Source organism: Rhododendron vialii, chromosome 8a (assembly GCF_030253575.1).
Source record: "Rhododendron vialii isolate Sample 1 chromosome 8a, ASM3025357v1".
Classification (NCBI taxonomy): Eukaryota; Viridiplantae; Streptophyta; class Magnoliopsida; order Ericales; family Ericaceae; genus Rhododendron; species Rhododendron vialii.
In genome coordinates, this window is record NC_080564.1 from 35,509,766 (window position 1) to 35,527,336 (window position 17,571).

The following is a 17,571-nucleotide window of genomic DNA, read 5'->3' on the forward strand; positions in this document are numbered from 1 at the left end:
CCCAACCCTTTCAACGTGACACTACTATGTCTCTCTCTCTCTCCTATAAAATACAGGCTGCAACGCTTTCCTCATCAAAATTTAGAGAGAGAGAGAGAGAGAGAGAGAGAGAGAGGAGATTCAACTCGAACCTCAGTTGGTTTGTTTCTCAAGAAAAGCATATCTAGAGAGAATTCGCAGCCGAGAGTAATCTATGGCGGGCGATCCAGAAGATGAAATCAAGAACGAGAAGAACCCTCGCCCCCTCGACGAGGACGACATCGCCCTTCTGAAAACCTATGTACTGTCTCTCTCTCCTCTTAAACCCTAATTACGGTTCTTGGTTCTTGCTTGATTCGTTCTCTGTATATGGATTCTTTTGACTATCGACTACTTTGTGTCTTCATTAGAGCATGTACACCAACACTAGGTAAAATACCTACTCAAAAGGTTATGATTTCTACTTTACCTATCCATTTTTTCCTTCAACACACAGCAGCTTCTTTATAATTTTCCCTCTATCAATTAAATATTACTAGAAATAATACAAACACATTGTGTGTGTGTGTGTGTATATATATATATATATACACAAATTATCAAGTGAGGGATCCCTCATTTTTTTAAAATGAGGGACTTTCATTTCCCGATCAAATTTTGAAAATCCGAACCGTTCAATGTGTGCAGAACGTGATTTTAAGGGTCCCCGCGAGAAATCAGCAAAAAAAATGACCGGGAAGGGCTTCATCCGAGCAGTTTTTTTTGAACCGTTCAATGAAAACTGCTCGGATGAAGCCCTTCCCGGTCATTTTTTTTGCTGATTTCTCGCGGGGACCCTTAAAATCACGTTCTGATCACTTTGAGCGGCTCGGATCATCGAAATTCAATCGGGAAGGGGAGTCCCGCATTTTAAAAAAATGCGGGATCCCTTACCGGAACCCGACTGTATATATATATATTACACGTTCATATATATTATATATACTGCAAACCTGAGATCGCTATCGAGGTCGCCGGAACCCGAACCGGACGGTCCAGACCGAAGCCTTTCTCTGTTGAATGCTTGATTCTCTCAAACAGTAGAGACAGAAACCCAGCCTTTCTTCGTTTGAGAGAAACCCAAATCGCCCGACCTAGCTTTTCTTCGTTTCTTCGCCGGACCCAGATCGATTCCGGCGAGATAAACCCATATTCCCAGACCTCCGTTTCAATCGATTGATTTCAAGAACACCAAACCCAGCCTTTCTTCGTTGTGGAGAGAGAGAGAGAGAGAGAGAGAGAGAGAGAGAGAGAGAGAGAGAGAGGGGAAAAGAATAAAAAATTGGAAACCGAATGAATAGTTCCTCGGTATAGGTAGAGAGGTTTTTTCTCATATGTATTTTACATTGGAGTTTACCGAGACTGGTGCAGAGCAGTTTTGTCCCTTTTCTTAGTTAAAATAGCTAAAATTGCATGTTTACCTAGCTTGGTGTACATGCTCTTATAGTCTTTTCGTGTTACTCTCATCCTTTGTTTGCTGACAAAATAAAAAATCCTATGTTTGGATCTCAAATAATGAAATAATCATCGTCCTAGGCTAGCCTAGATATTCATATGATTCTTAAACCCTAATTACGGTTCTTGCTTGATTCGTACTCTGTATATGGATTCTTTTGAGTATCGACTACTTTGTATCTCAATTATAGTCTTTTCGTTTTACTCTCATCCTTTGTTTGCTGACATTGACAGAAAATAAAAAATCCTATCTTTGGATCTCAAGTAATGAAATAATCATCGTCCTAGGCTTAAGATACTCATATGATTTTTTTGGGTAAGTTGATTACATTAGGAAAAAAAACAGACAAGTTGCAAGCGATGTGGACAAGGGCATAGCCATGCAAATCCCAACCGATATAATCAATCCATACAAGCAAACCATTCAAAACTACCCGTTACCCGTAATAAAGAGAGAGAAAAGAATAGGGCACAGCCCTCAAAATGCTATAATAGCCAAACCCGTACTCAACAAAGCCACTCAGACGCCAAGTTCTTGACAGATCTATTTGTCCAAGAGCTCTTTGTTTTCTGCAGAAGGGGTCTCCTCCAGGAACAAAGGCTGTCCCTTGCATCACTTTCAACCTCCAACAACTTTCTTGTGGAAAATTCTATGTTTCTCTCACCCCATAACAGTCGCTGATGGAGAAAGCCTTAGGTTGGAGGGTTTATCTGATCTTCTCTGAATATACTGTCGTCTCACCTTACTATATTCTCAAGATATCAAGGGGAGCTGCTATAGCCATTTTTCCTCAGCATATAGTTCCAAATTTGAGTAGATACCTGGCACCCAAGTAATAAATGTCTCTGAGATTCTTAAGCCTTGGCACTCAGAAGTGTTGTCCATCTCCTCAGTGATTCCCCAAGAGGAAAGCCTGATTCTTGTGGGTAGTTTTCCGTGCATAACCATCCACTAATAAATGGCCACCTAGGCACATTATGAGCAAGTTAAAAAAGCTTAATAGAGGCTTCGAGGGTGGTTGGTTATGGTTTCTTCCTCTGAATTGCCTACCGAATGAAATGGAGTTCGGGGAAGTCAACCACCAATCAGTTTAACTTTCATGAGGCACACTATTACTTGGTAATAATCTCTCGAATGCTAGCTTTGCTCTTTCCAGGCCAGTTCCATGTACATTTGAGATGATAGAAGCAACTTAGCTGTTAGGGATCTCCCCAGATTATGCACCGCACTCTTCCCATATCTGACATACAGTGATCGAGCATGTGGCAGTTATCCAGCAGCAGAAAGGTAGACTGCCACTGCCCATCCCCAACAATGCTGCTTATAAAACTCCTTGCCGTACTTCTTGGTTTCAGAAATTTGCTCATGGACATGGTCCAAGAGGCATAAGAGAGAATGGCAAGCATTGGTCTTTGTTATGTGTGAGTGAATACACCTGACCCATAAAGAGTTGGTTTTATACAAATAGCCCACAGATGTTTGGTCATGGATATGCCCTTTTCCGGTCTTCAAGCAATTTAAACCCCAAGCCCTTCTTGTTTATTCATATGCCTTTTGTTTTGGCCATGCGGTATTGCTGTTTCCCTTGCTGCTATCAACAGGGTTCCCTTTTGCGTCTTGGGATGTTAATTTTTTTGTTGTTGGAGTTGTTTTCTGTTAAAGTAAATAATTTATATAAAGTGAGGAAGGTACGGAAAAGAAGCTTGATGGAGCAATGGTTGCAGCATCTTATTTGCTGCTGGGTTTCTGTTAAGTTGGTTCTATGGTTGATTGGGTGGTAATTTTTTTTCACTTTAACTGATTAGTTGGAACGATTTATACAGGGTTTGGGACCTTATTCTACCAGCATCAAGAAAGCGGAGAAGGAAATCAAGGAAATGGCTAAAAAGGTCAATGATTTGTGCGGTATGTATCCTTCTTCAGGTTGGATAATGGAGTGTCGTTTAACTAAGCTTTGATTAGTGTTATGGCAAGTTCTTTGCCAAATCACCGTATGTAAAAGTTTCTATTATCCTTGCATGTTTCTTTATTTGGATAAATGGAATTTGAACCTGAGTATACTGGAACTAAAGATTTGGTCTCTCTCTTACCATAGGTATCAAGGAGTCTGACACTGGCTTAGCTACACCCAGCCAATGGGATCTTGTATCTGATAAGCAAATGATGCAGGAGGAGCAACCCCTTCAAGTATGGTTTCTGCCTACTTGACTATTTTTTTTTTCCTTCTGTTTTTGGTAATTGATTGTAATAACAATTTCATGGTCTCGGGCAAACAGGTGGCAAGGTGCACGAAGATCATCAACCCAAACACTGAAGATGCAAAGTACGTTATAAATGTTAAGCAAATCGCAAAGGTATATTTCCCATGGGTCCTCGAGTCAGTGTGTTAGATATGCCCTTTCTTTGGTGTGCGCTCATATTCATATCTTCTTTCTTCTTTAAAGCGATACTGAAATTCTTATCTTTTAGCTATGAAATGTCTTTCTTTAAATAGTCTTGTGTAGGAATAGACTTAGTGGAAACTTTCATTCATAAATACAACATCTACTGACCACATCTTTTCTTTTGATGGCTGCAGTTTGTTGTTGGGCTTGGGGACAAAGTTTCCCCGACTGATATTGAAGAAGGCATGCGTGTCGGGTAGGTTATTCCTTGCAACTTTAAGGTTTTGAACTAAGCGTTCTTAGCTATCCTTTGCAGAATGTAATGGAATTATTTCATGTTTTACTTTTCCTATAATCCAATACATGAATGCATTATTTTTTAAACCTTGATGAGTCCTTTAATCTTCGTTTTGAAAGTTTCTATTAGTAAATATGTGCTTCATGTTGTAATTTTCTGCACACTCGGAACTCTTGGATGGTGTTTTGAAGGAGAAAATTGGTATCATATATGTTATTTTAGTGTGCTTGGCTTTCTGATTCATCGTGTGATTCTGCACATGTTTCAAGTGTTTAAAGATGAAGTTTGTGGATCGGATGTGTTCTCATGTTCCCTAAGGACAGATACCTAGTTATTATTGTTCTACGTGTTCCTTCCAAATCTGAAAACAGCTTTCAGGCTGAGGCTTACACAAACCCCAAATCCTTCCTGAGTTTCAATATTCGTTTTGAGGTTGGGTCTGGTGGTTTTAGAGGTGTCCAACAGGATTTTGTTTGCTGTAATTTATTTTCTCTGTCGATACTTCTATGTCATATTGAACTATCAAGTCCTTTGTAATATTCCAACTAATGCTATTGAAGACCACGCCATAGCTGTTTGGCCCTAGTGATAAGTTTCTGAACTGAATGCTTTCAATATTTAGAGCTTTGTTTTTCCAAGTTTTCTCGTTTAGTACTTTCTTAATTAATTCTGTGCGCTTACTACTTATCTTTTCCTGCTACATAATTTGTTCTGTTTTACGACTCTTGCTAATTTGATCATTTTGTGGTTGATGAAGAGTTGATCGCAACAAGTATCAAATTCAGATTCCATTGCCTCCAAAAATTGATCCAAGTGTAACCATGATGACTGTGGAGGAAAAGCCGGATGTGACGTACAATGATGTTGGGGGATGTAAGGAGCAGATTGAGAAGATGCGAGAGGTGTGTATTATTAGTTTTCTTTTCGTGCTGTATTAATTGCTTTTTTCTGTGGTTTTTTGCAGATTGTGTATTGTTTACCATATAAACGGCATACTATGCAAGGAGTGATTTGAATCTCTGGTTGTATCCCCCTAAAATCTAACTTAAGCTCTCTGTCATACCAACTTCTACATATTTTCTGCAGGTTGTTGAGCTGCCCATGCTTCACCCAGAAAAATTTGTGAAGCTCGGAATTGATCCTCCCAAGGGTGTTCTGTGCTATGGTCCACCTGGAACTGGTAAGACGCTTTTAGCTAGAGCTGTGGCTAATAGAACTGATGCGTGCTTCATCCGTGTTATCGGGAGTGAGCTTGTTCAGAAATATGTTGGGGAGGGAGCCCGTATGGTTCGTGAACTGTTTCAGGTACTAGCTGTCTCATGAGATAAAATTTGTCTTGCGGCCATGCCAATATCTAATTGATGCTTTTGTTGTGGCAGATGGCACGTTCCAAAAAAGCCTGTATTGTGTTTTTTGATGAAGTAGATGCTATAGGAGGTGCACGTTTCGATGATGGTGTGGGTGGAGACAATGAAGTTCAGCGCACAATGCTTGAAATCGTGAATCAACTTGATGGGTTTGATGCTCGAGGAAATATCAAAGTTCTGATGGCAACAAATCGGTAAGTGGACTACATATCACTGTTTAAAAAAAAAAGTGGACTACGTATCATATTGCTTTTCTTCTGTTGTACTGCTGGCCTTTTTCAGTAATGTCTTCATTTACCACAGGCAATCATAGGAGATATTGTTTGATTTATGGTACTTGTGGAGTTTGGACTAACAACTATTGCCCTGAAAATATAGACAAATCCTGCTTGCTTTCTTCTGGTTGTTGTGTTTTGTACCCCTTATGTAGCTATCTGTTTCTGGTTTTAACAAACTCCAAACAATGTGAACCTTTTCTGGTGTAAAGCGTCGGACCTGATGGTAGCTATCTAAATGGTCTTGTCGTTATTTGAAGAGGATAATGGTCTTGTGGATATTTGTATAGTATCCTCGTTGTGGGTGTACGTCTTCGGGGTTTTTTTTTTCCCCTTTTGCCTTAGTTGATGTGATTTTGTTCAATGTATTTTGCGCTGATTTCACTATTCTGTTATTTGCTATTAAACCTTATCATACGGGTTAGATTTATAGCCAATGGAGTTGGTTTTAGAACTATGTTGCTTTTATAACTTTGATATTGCCTGCTTCTTACCTTGTGGCCTTTGTTGTACTGGTTGCAGACCTGACACATTGGACCCAGCACTGTTACGTCCTGGAAGATTGGATCGCAAAGTTGAGTTCGGGCTACCAGACTTGGAAAGTAGGACACAGATATTTAAGATTCATACGCGAACAATGAACTGTGAAAGGGATATTCGTTTTGAACTTTTGGCTCGCCTCTGCCCAAATTCTACAGGTATTGATGTGCTTCACTTAAAGACTGCTTGATCTTTGTTCTGGCTCCTTTTATGTTCACAATTTTACACTGGTAATGCTGTAAAAGGTGTCTTCGTTGTGTATTTTGCATTTTCTATCATTATTGTGGTCTGAGATTTTTTAATCAGGTGTCTTCGTTGTTCGCTCATATACATTTATGCATTTTCTATCCATTGAGGTTGGAATACTCTGATGGCAAGAGAAAAGTATAATCTACTCGGGACGGTTGCCTTTAAATATGCAAAAAGCTATTTTGAATTCTCTAATCGCAATGTGCACGCACATGCCCTCAATGGCATTGATGTTATTTTGGGACGTACAGACGTCGTTTCTCGGTGTGCGTTTGATGTATCGTGTACTCTCTAGAATGGGGGATTTTGGACTTTTTGGCTTAACAATTGGATATTTTCCTTCAGGAGCTGACATAAGGAGTGTATGTACGGAGGCTGGAATGTACGCGATTCGAGCACGGAGGAAGACAGTAACAGAGAAAGACTTCCTTGATGCTGTGAACAAAGTCATTAAGGGATACCAGAAGTTCAGTGCCACGCCCAAGTATATGGTGTACAATTGATTGAGCTTCTCTGCTTGTTTCCTGAAGAGAAATTTGGTTGTGGCTGCTGCAATTGCGACTGGAAATCATGCAGAGACCTTAGTTATCTGCTAGAAGAACCTATAGAACTGCTTTGGTATCGAATGGGCTGGAGAATCCAAAGAATACTTTTCGCTTCTCTGAACTATAGATGAAAATGCTTTAAGCTCTTCCATTTTAAGTATTTGCCGGTGCTCTTTGATTTATGGTGTAAGCTATGTTGTACTCATGGTTTGAAGATAATGGTTATTCATTGACTGGATTAGTTTATTTTTCAAGCTCACCAATGTTAACAAAACGTTTGGAGGTCAGAGGATTCTGATTACACACAGTTGCAATGTCGGCAATACCATGGAATGTTGTTGCCAGGCTTTGAGTTCTTCATTTTTTTGTGCCAAGGAGAATAGCTGCCTACATTCAGCATTCATTTCTGTTTTCTGTTGTTGTACCTAGTCTTGATTGATGTTCTCCTCAAGATTGGGTAAGAATGATGCATCGGTGTAGTTTTAAGTTCTGCATATTCGTTTCGAACTCTCAACAGTCCGAACGTCACTGTTTGTCGGGAAAAAAGTACATTAGTAAAGCAGGCAATGCTATGGAATGTTGTTGACAGGCTTTGAAATCTTCTTTTTTGTGCTATCTCCAACCGTGCCATAGAGAATTGCTGCCGACCTTCAGCATTCATTTCTGTTTACAATTGCTTGCTATTAAGGGAGGTGATTCTGATTTTTTGCGTCTATCCAACCAAGCCAAGAGTTTCAATCTTTGAATTGAGGATTCATTTTGTAATACTTATCTGATCTTTATTAATTGTAAGAATTTATGGAATCAATCATGAATTTTCTAGGATAGTATTAAAGATCTCATTGGAAACTCACGGCAGCTTGCCAAACAAAGGCTAAGAGAGAGAAAAAAAAAGCACAGGTATGACTGGCATAACATCTACAATTGAATTCAAAAAAGCGTAGGCCTCGGGCAATTTGGAGAAGAAAAAACTAGTCGAATAAAAAGCAAAATTAATACAAATAAAGATCAAACTCTCGAATGACGTAACGAAAATTGGATAATTGAAATTTGCCACTTCATCTTTTGGCTATGCATTTAAAGGGCTGTTAATATTAAGAAGGTGAAGTAATGCATAATTAAAAACTCATTTTTAATAGAGAGAAATATAGAGAGTTGAAAATAAATATAAGTGTAAGTCATTGAAAAGAAACTAAACAACTAAAGAATCAGGAAACTAATTATTCTAGGATTCCGTTTGGGAGACTAATTATTTTTGCATTTTAGATTGCAAGTCATTGGTTTTGGATTGTTGCTAGAATAGATTATGAATATGATAAAAGTGTTTGAGAGATATGTACAGAATAGATTTTGCAACAGTGTAGTGTTTGAGAGAATGCTCAAAATAGATTATGAATGAGTATTTTGAGGATAATGCTCAATATAAATTATGAATTTTGGAAGATAATTTAAATGAGAAGGGAAAAGTTCCACGATTCCCAAAATTATGCCAAGTGTAATTTTCAAAATACATTTTGCAAGACTCCATTCTCACAATTGAGCTTCCAAATGAAAAAAAACCCGTGAAAATAGGGATGGCAAAGTGAACCGAACCGATGGGTACCCGAACCGTAATCGAAAAAATTCCCCGAACCATAACCAAAAAATTCCCCGTGTGTATGGGTATGGTTGAGGCCTTGGATAACTGAACGGGTATCGAGGCGGGTATGGTTTAGCAGATCCCCGAACCGAAACCATATTATATACTTATTTATATCTATATAATAAATTAGTTCAGTGTTTGAATCTTATGTGCATAAATCAAGGGTCCAAATTTATCCTCACATAAATCTAAGGACTGGGAGTAAAGATGGCAATTCAGTAAATCTCAAATTGATTTAGGGCAATTTTGTAGAGTTTGGTCAAATGTCATTTTGGTAAAATTTAGATTTGGTTTTCAAAATTTGAAATCCACGGTTTTTTTTTGTTTTTTGAACGTCAGATAATGTGAAACGAAACCTACGTTTGGTCTTATCTCTTTACATCTTCTCTCTCTCTCTCAAACATATTTCTACCTCACCCAAAATCCAAAGGACGACCTTTCTCCTTCCCACCCTCACCTTTTGGTTTCCATCTCTCTCTCCCCTTCTCCGTCTCCCTCCCGCCCGCAGCAGATAACCGCCACCCTAATCGGTAGTTCAAAAGTGGAAGAAAGCCTTTTACCGAACTTTTTTCATTCTTTTTTTTATTCTAGGTATTCTCCCTATGTCAAATTCTTTTTCTTTCTTTTAGCTACTTTTTATTTCAAGAATTGTACCTTCTAATTTTTTAGGCATTCGGGGATTGTGAGAATTGTATATTGCACTCAATGTGTTTGTAAAAATGCTTAATCCAAGTTGCTCTCTTTTCTTTGCATTGCATCTAAATTATTTTATCTTCAACATAATATATTGCAATTAATAAATTGAGAGGCATTGTAACATGTGGGTTGGTCTTGCTGGGAATTGAGAGGCTTCGTAGGGTGGGTTGGTTTTGTTGGGTTTATAAACTCTATGATGGTTTTATGTATTGTATCTCCCGTTATTTGTTGACATCTAAAGTCTAGCTCAAAGGAAAAGAAAAGGCAAACTATCCCATGAGAAACAAGAATGCATAGGCATAACCATTATATTTTTTAAAAAACAATGTTTATAGTCTTCGAACCATGGTTTTTTTTTTTTTTTTTGATATTTCTCAACTGACTTTGTACATGTAGATTCAACCACTCCGATATAGAAATATCAGATTGTAATCCGTGATGAGCGGGACTACAATGTCATCCATATGCATGAGGTATGACTCCATACTAATAAAAAAGTTTCAATTGCAAACCGTATTTAGTACCTATAATAAATTTTACGTATTTCTTAACCGGAAAAGAAACAATGGCTAGGAAAGGGAAGAAAAAGGCAATGGAAAGGAAAGTTAGCTTTCTTTTCGTAGCTTTGTAGAGTTGAGAAAAAATTAACAGGACTTGAATATCAAATTGTGAAGCATCTTTAAACTACACATTCTTCTTCTTTGTGTTTGTAATTTTCATACAAAGTGGGGCCTTTAAATTCACATCCCTAGAAGAAACTTTGTTTGAACCTAATTTAAAAAAAAATCTTCTCGTATGAATCAGTTTCATTAGCGAGGGTGGTCAATAATTTCGTAATTTATTTTAGTTGTATTCAAAATGCATTGCGTCGTGCCTTCAAGCACGGGCAAACCTTAGTGTATCAATATCCTCCATCTAAGGCGAGCGGAGGTTTTATAGCTTGATAAAATCATACACTGCAAAATTAATTCAAATTGCATAAATTATTCTTTCTTTGAGTGTATTCCTATCATTATCATATTGTAATTTGGAATTTTTGAGAACATGTAAATAATTAAATTTAATGATTGATTGAGTGTTAGTTTGCAAGGTACAATAATTTTAATGTTAAATAAAAATAAAATAAAATGTCATAATGATTGAAAGTATAAATTAAAATTTATTTGTTTTATGTGCTTACGATTTCTGTGCATAGCATAGGTTTTGGTGGCCTAATAAGGTTTGCGTTGGGATTAAGTTATGTGGGTGTGTGTCTTTAAACATGAGTAGTTGCTCATACCGTGCTAAAGAAAGATGTTCAAAGTAGTTATAATGCCACGTTCTTTGAGCTGTGCCTTTTATTCTAATAAAAGAGATCAGGGGTCGAAATGCAAACTTACAAAAATTTTAGGAACCAGCTTGTTGCATGTGTTAAGATCCAAGGACCTGGGGTGTGATAACCCTTCATATTTAAAGAGTCCAGATTCCTGTCCGAGTCTAATCTGGACAGAGACCTGTTCTACCAGTCGTTAATCTCGCAAGTCAACGGTTGAAATGTGTCGAGCATTTTTTATTCCAAAACGACGCCATTTTGGCTTAATACATTTTAACCGTTGGTTTACGATATCAACAGCTTCGAAGGACGGGACAGGCGCTGTCCCAATTGGGCTCGGACAGGGATCCTCGGTGATATTTAAAATGGCCACTAGGATTAAATTAGAAATATCGGCTGAAAAATCTCTCGCCTCTTCCGCACAGAAAATTCTCAGTACATCGTCGCTTCACATCGATCTCGCTCCGCCGTTCATCGTCGGTCTCCCTATCTTCGAGCGTAAGTCTCTGATCTCTCTCTCTCTCTCTCTCTCTCTCTCTCTCTCATCGTCTCTGGTTGGTGGGACAGCCTCACCCCTCCGCCGTTCGTCGATCGTCACCCTTCGCAGTCGATCATCAGGATTGTAGAGAGAGAATTTGCAGGTCAGACTAATCTATGGCGCGTGATCAAGAAGACGAGATCAATGACGAGAAGAACCCTCGGCCCCTCGACGAGGACGACATAGCCCTTCTCAAAACATATGTACAGTCTCTCTCTCCTCTTAAACCCCTAGTTACGATTCTTGCTTGATTCATTCTCTGTGTCTGTGTATGTATTCTTGTAATCATCGAATACTCTGTATTAATCTATCTCGTCCAGGAAAAAAAATTCTATCTTTGGATAGTAATGAAATAGTAACATTGTTCCTGATATTGCCTGTTTGTTAGGGCCTTAATATTCATATGCTATTCATATGCTTTTTTTGGGGCAAGTTGATTACATTAGGAAACAAACCAACCAAGCTGCAAGCATCGCCTTGTGAATCCCAACCACTACAATCAATCTGTACAAGCAAACCAATCAAAACTACCTGAAAAAGTGAGAAAGAAAGCAAACCAATCAAAACTACCTGAAGAAGTGGGAAAGAATATGGGCACAGCCCCTGCAATAGACTAGGTGTGAAGGGACACGGCCTTGAAAATGCTAAAATCAATCAATCCTCCTCTACGAATATCAAATCCGCGTACTCAACACAGCCGCTCGAACGCCAAAAAAACTGTGCTTGACGGATCCATTTGTCACAGAGCTCTTTGTTTTATGCTGCAAGGGAATTCTCCTCCAGGAACACAGGCTTTCCCTTGCATCACTTTCCACCTCCAACAACTTTCTAGTGGAAAATTCTGTGTTTTTCTCACCCCAAACAGTCGCTGAAAGAGAAAGCCTTAGGGTGGAGGGTTTATCTGATCTTCTCTGAATATACTGGTCGTCTCACCTTACTATACTCTTGAGATACATAGGGGTGCAGCTATAGCCATTCTTCCTCAGCAGAAGTTCCACACTTGAGCCGATAACTGGCACTCAAGTAATAAATGTCTATGAGATACTTGTGCCTCGGCACACTGTTGATCTCCTCAGTGATTCCCCAAGAGTAAAGCCTAATTCTTGTGGGAAATTTTCCATGCAAACCCATCCAGTGCATCCACTAATAAATTGTCACCTAGGCACATTATGATCGAGTTGAAAAGCGTAAAAGAGGCATTGAGGGTGGTTGGTTGTGGTTCTCTCTGGATTGCCTACGGAGTACCAAATGAAATGGAGATCGAGGAAGTCAACCACCTGATCAGTTAAACTTTCTTGACGCACCCTATTACTTGGAGTCTGGGCAATAATCTCTTGAATGCTAGCATCCAGGCCATTTCCATGAACATTTGAGATGATAGAAGCAACTTAGCCATTAGGGATCTCCCCAGATTCTGCACCACACTCTCCCCATATCTTACATATCCAGCCACAGAAACGTAGACTGCCCTTCTCCAACGATGCTGCTTATAGAACTCCTTGCTGTACTTCTTAGCTTCAGAAATTTGCTCCTGGTCCAAGAGGCACCTGAGAGTTTAGGCATCTACAAAGCATTGATCTTTTGTTATGTGTGTGTGAACCCTCCTGACCCATAAAGGATCAGCTTAAATACAGGTAGCCCACAGATGTTTGGTCATGGATGCCGTTTTCCAGTCTTCAAGCAATTTAAACCCCAACCCCTTCTTGTTTACTCATATGCCTTTTGTTTTGCTCGTGCGGTATTGCTGTTTCCCTTGCTGCTATCAACAGGGTTCCCTTTTGTGTCTTGGAATGTTAATATTTATGTTGTTGAAGTTGTTTTCTGTTAAAGTAAAGAATTTAAATAAAGTGAGGAAGTTACAGAAAAGAAGCTTTATGGAGCAATGGTTGCAGCGTCTTATTTGCTGCTGGGTTTCTGTTAAGTTGGTTCTATGGTTCATTGGATGGTAAATTTCTTCACTTTAACTGATTAGTTGGAGCGATTTATACAGGGTTTGGGACCTTATTCTACCAGCATCAAGAAAGCGGAGAAGGAAATCAAGGAAATGGCTAAGAAGGTCAATGATTTGTGCGGTATGTATCCTTCTCCAGGCTGGATAATGCAGTGTAGTTAACTGAGCTTCAATTAGTGTTATGATAAGTTCTTTGCCAAATCACCTTATGGAAAAGTTTCAATTATCCTTATGTTTCTTTATACTGATAGATGGAATTTGAATCCGAATGTACTGGAACTAAAGACTTGGTCTATCTCTCACCATAGGTATCAAGGAATCTGACACTGGCTTAGCTGCACCCAGCCAATGGGATCTTGTATCTGATAAGCAAATGATGCAGGAGGAGCAACCCCTGCAAGTATGGTTTCTAGCTATATGACTATTGTTTTTTTTTTTTTTTTGGTAATTGATTGTAATAACCATTTCGTGGTCTTGGCAACCAGGTGGCCAGGTGCACGAAGATTATCAACCCAAACACTGAAGATGCAAAGTATGTTATAAATGTTAGGCAAATTGCGAAGGTATATTCCTCATGGGTCCTCCAGTCTTTTTTTTTTTGGGGGGGGTCGCTCATATTTATTTCTTCGTTCTTCTTTAAAGAGAATTTTTAGCAATGAAATATCTTTTTCTAAATAGTCTTATGTAGGAATAGACTCGGTGGAAACTTATATTCATAAATACAAAATGTACTGACTGTATCCGTTCTTTTGATGGCTGCAGTTTGTTGTTGGGCTTGGTGACAAAGTTTCCCCGACTGATATTGAAGAAGGCATGCGTGTCGGGTAGGTTTTTCCTTGCGACTTTAAAGTTGTGAACTAAGCATTCTTAGCCATCCATTGCATAACGTAATGGAATTTTTTCATGCTCTACTTTTTCCTATAATCCAATACATGAACGCGTCATTTTTAACCTTGATGAGTGCTTAAATCTTCTTTTTAAAAGTTTCTAGTAGTAAATATGTGCTTCATGTTTTAATGTTCTGCACACTCAATACTCTTGGTTGGTGTTTTGAAGGCAAAAATTCCACAGCTAAAATTTAGTATCATATATGTTATTTAAGTGTGCATGGCTTTCTGATTCATCGTGTGATTTGTGCACGTGGTTCAAGTATCTAAAGATGAAGTTCGTGGATCGGATATATTCTCACGTTCCTGAAGGACAGATACCTTGTTATTATTGTTCTACGTGTTCCTTCTAAATCTGGAAAACAGCTTTCAGGCTTAGGCTTACTCAAACCCCAAATCCTTCGTGAATTTGAGATTCTATTTGAGGTTGGGCCTGGTGGCTTTAGGGTGTCCAACATGATTTTGTTTGCCATAATTTATTGTCTTTGTTGATACTTCTATGTCATATTGAACTATCGAGTCCTTTGTAATATTTCGACTAATGCTATTGAGGACCACACCATAGCTGTTTGGCCCTAGTGATAAGTTTCTGAACTGAATGCTTTCAATATTTAGAGCTTTGTTTTTCTGAGTCTTCTCGTTTAGTACTTTCTTAATTAATTCTGTGCACTTACTACTTATCTTTTCCTGCTACATAATTTGTTCTGTTTTACGACTCTTGCTAATTTGATCATTTTGTGGTTGATGAAGAGTTGATCGCAACAAGTATCAAATTCAGATTCCATTGCCTCCAAAAATTGATCCAAGTGTAACCATGATGACTGTGGAGGAAAAGCCGGATGTGACGTACAATGATGTTGGCGGATGTAAGGAGCAGATTGAGAAGATGCGAGAGGTGTGTATTATTATTTTCTTTTCGCGCTGTATTAATTGCGTTTTTCTGTGGCTTTTTGCAGATTGTGTATTGTTTACCATATAAACGGCTTACTCTGCAAGGAGTGATTTGAATCTCTGGTTGTATCCCCCTAAAATCTAACTTAAGCTCTCTGTCATACCAACTTCTATATATTTTCTGCAGGTTGTTGAGCTGCCCATGCTTCACCCAGAAAAATTTGTGAAGCTCGGAATTGATCCTCCTAAGGGTGTTCTGTGCTATGGTCCACCTGGAACTGGTAAGACGCTTTTAGCTAGAGCTGTGGCTAATAGAACTGATGCGTGCTTCATCCGTGTAATCGGGAGTGAGCTTGTTCAGAAATATGTTGGGGAGGGAGCCCGTATGGTTCGTGAACTGTTTCAGGTACTAGCTGTCTCATGAGATAAGTTCGTCTTGCAGCCACGCCAATATTTAATTGATGCTTTTGTTGTGGCAGATGGCACGTTCCAAAAAAGCCTGTATTGTGTTTTTTGACGAAGTAGATGCTATAGGAGGTGCACGTTTTGATGATGGTGTGGGTGGAGACAATGAAGTGCAGCGCACAATGCTTGAAATCGTGAATCAACTTGATGGGTTTGATGCTCGAGGAAATATCAAAGTTCTGATGGCAACGAATCGGTAAGTGGACTTCGTATCATATTGCTGCTCTTCTGTTGTACTCTAGACTTTTTCAGTAACTTCATTTACCAGAGGCATGATTTATGGTAATTGTGGAGTTTGGACTTGCAACTAATCCCCTGGAAATCTAGACAAATCCTGCTTGCTTTCTTCTGCTTGTTGTCTTTTGCACCCCTTGTGTACCTATTTGTTTCTGGTTTTAACAAACTCCCAACAATGTGAACCTTTTCTGGTCTGAACCGTTGGAACTGATGGTAGCTATCTATATCGTCTTGTGGATATTTGTAGAGTATCTGCATTGTGGGTGTCTGTCTTCAAGTTTTTTCCTTTTTGCCTTAGTTGATGTGATTTCGTTCCATGTATTTTAGGCTGGTTTCACTATTCTGTAATTCGCAATTAAACGGTTCATGGCCAATGGAGTGTTGGTTTTAGACCTCTGTTGCTTTTATATCTTCCATATTGTCTGCTTATCTTGTGGCCTTTGTTGTACTGGTTTCAGACCTGACACATTGGACCCAGCACTGTTGCGTCCTGGAAGATTGGATCGCAAAGTTGAGTTCGGCCTACCAGACTTGGAGAGTAGGACACAGATATTTAAGATTCATACCCGAACAATGAACTGCGAGAGGGATATTCGCTTTGAACTTTTGTCTCGCCTCTGCCCAAATTCTACGGGTATTGATGCTTCACTTAAAGACTTGTGTATTTTGCATTTTCTATGCTCATTATTGTGGTCTGAGAGTTTTTAATCTGGTGTCTTTGTTGTTTGCTCATCTACACAACTTTACTTTATATTCATTGAGGTTGGAATACTCTGATGGCTCGAGAAAAGTATAAATCCACTCGGGACCGATTGCCTTTAAATTTGCGAAAAGCCTTTTTTGAATTCTCTAAATTGCAATGTGCACGCACATGCCCTCAATGACATTAGTGTTACTTTGGGTGTACAGACTCATTTCTTGGTGTGCTTTCAATGTATCATGTTCTTTCTAGAATGGGTGATTTTGGACTTTTTGGCTTAACAATTGGATATTCACCTTCAGGAGCTGACATAAGGAGTGTATGCACCGAGGCTGGAATGTACGCAATTCGAGCAAGGAGGAAGACAGTAACAGAGAAAGACTTCCTTGATGCTGTGAACAAAGTCATTAAGGGATACCAGAAGTTCAGTGCCACGCCCAAGTACATGGTGTACAATTGATTGAACTGCTTTTCTTTCTTCCTGAAGAGAAATTTGGTTTTGGCTGCTGCAAATGAAACTGGAAATCATGCAGAACTTATTCTTTAGCTGAGTTATCCGCTGGAAGAAACTATGGAACTGCTTTGGTATCGAATGGGCTGGAGATTCCAAAGAATGCTTTTCACTTCTCTAAACTATGGTTGGAAATGCGCTCTTCCATTTGAAGTATTTGCCGGTGCTTCTTGATTTATGCGGAGATAATTTGTAAGCTATCTTGTACTTCGTGGTTTGAAGACAACGGATTTTTGTTGACCGAATTAGTTTATTTTTTATCTCACTGATTAACAAAACGTTTGGAGGTCAGAGGATTCTGATTATACAATTGCAATGTAGGCAATACCATGGAGTGTTGTTGCCAGGCTTTGAAATCTTCATTTTTTTTGTGCTATCTGCAAGCTTGCTTTATGTTCTCCTCAAGATTGGGTAAGAATGATGCGTCGGTGTAGTTTTAAGTTGGTACATATTCGTTTCAAACTCTAGCAGTCAGAACGTTACTGATTTCTTACCCCAGAGAGAGAGAGAGTTGGACTTTAGAAGTTGGTGGCATTGAAAGAGGGCAGACATATTCTTCCCCAGTTCCAAAATAACAATTTTGATTTATATTTCTTGAGCACTTAAACT

The 17,571-nt window shown here is 38.9% G+C and overlaps 2 protein-coding genes across 3 annotated transcripts; both read left to right on the forward strand.

Annotated features, from left to right (window-relative positions):
- Positions 1-55: 55 nt before the first annotated feature.
- On the forward strand, positions 56-7,476 carry LOC131335559 (26S proteasome regulatory subunit 7A). The gene is made up of 10 exons (XM_058370972.1): positions 56-280; positions 3,298-3,379; positions 3,570-3,661; positions 3,751-3,828; positions 4,053-4,114; positions 4,914-5,058; positions 5,243-5,461; positions 5,536-5,717; positions 6,321-6,496; positions 6,933-7,476. Exons 1-10 carry the CDS (start codon positions 194-196, stop codon positions 7,088-7,090), a joined length of 1,281 nt encoding a protein of 426 aa, XP_058226955.1. The 5' UTR covers positions 56-193; the 3' UTR covers positions 7,091-7,476.
- A 3,882-nt stretch (positions 7,477-11,358) lies between these two features.
- LOC131335561 (26S proteasome regulatory subunit 7 homolog A) lies at positions 11,359-17,338 on the forward strand. 2 transcript variants are annotated; one of them, XM_058370977.1, is made up of 10 exons: positions 11,359-11,523; positions 13,311-13,392; positions 13,580-13,671; positions 13,757-13,834; positions 14,034-14,095; positions 14,909-15,053; positions 15,237-15,455; positions 15,529-15,710; positions 16,210-16,379; positions 16,748-17,338. In XM_058370977.1, exons 1-10 carry the CDS (start codon positions 11,437-11,439, stop codon positions 16,909-16,911), a joined length of 1,281 nt encoding a protein of 426 aa, XP_058226960.1. In that variant the 5' UTR covers positions 11,359-11,436; the 3' UTR covers positions 16,912-17,338. The 2 variants fall into 2 exon arrangements, with proteins under 2 accessions (XP_058226960.1, XP_058226959.1); XM_058370976.1 differs by having other exon boundaries at positions 11,362-11,523; positions 16,210-16,385; positions 16,754-17,338.
- The last annotated feature ends 233 nt before the right edge of the window (positions 17,339-17,571 follow it).

Excerpts from the sequence above, each read along its gene's own strand:
- LOC131335559 (XM_058370972.1), top strand. The coding sequence starts at position 194 with ATGGCGGGCGATCCAGAAGATGAAATCAAGAACGAGAAGAACCCTCGC. Across the intron at positions 4,115-4,913 it reads GAAGAAGGCATGCGTGTCGG|AGTTGATCGCAACAAGTATC; the intron begins GTAGGTTATTCC and ends TGGTTGATGAAG. Across the intron at positions 5,462-5,535 it reads TGGTTCGTGAACTGTTTCAG|ATGGCACGTTCCAAAAAAGC; the intron begins GTACTAGCTGTC and ends TTGTTGTGGCAG.
- LOC131335561 (XM_058370977.1), top strand. The coding sequence starts at position 11,437 with ATGGCGCGTGATCAAGAAGACGAGATCAATGACGAGAAGAACCCTCGG. Across the intron at positions 11,524-13,310 it reads TAGCCCTTCTCAAAACATAT|GGTTTGGGACCTTATTCTAC; the intron begins GTACAGTCTCTC and ends CGATTTATACAG. Across the intron at positions 15,054-15,236 it reads AGATTGAGAAGATGCGAGAG|GTTGTTGAGCTGCCCATGCT; the intron begins GTGTGTATTATT and ends TATTTTCTGCAG.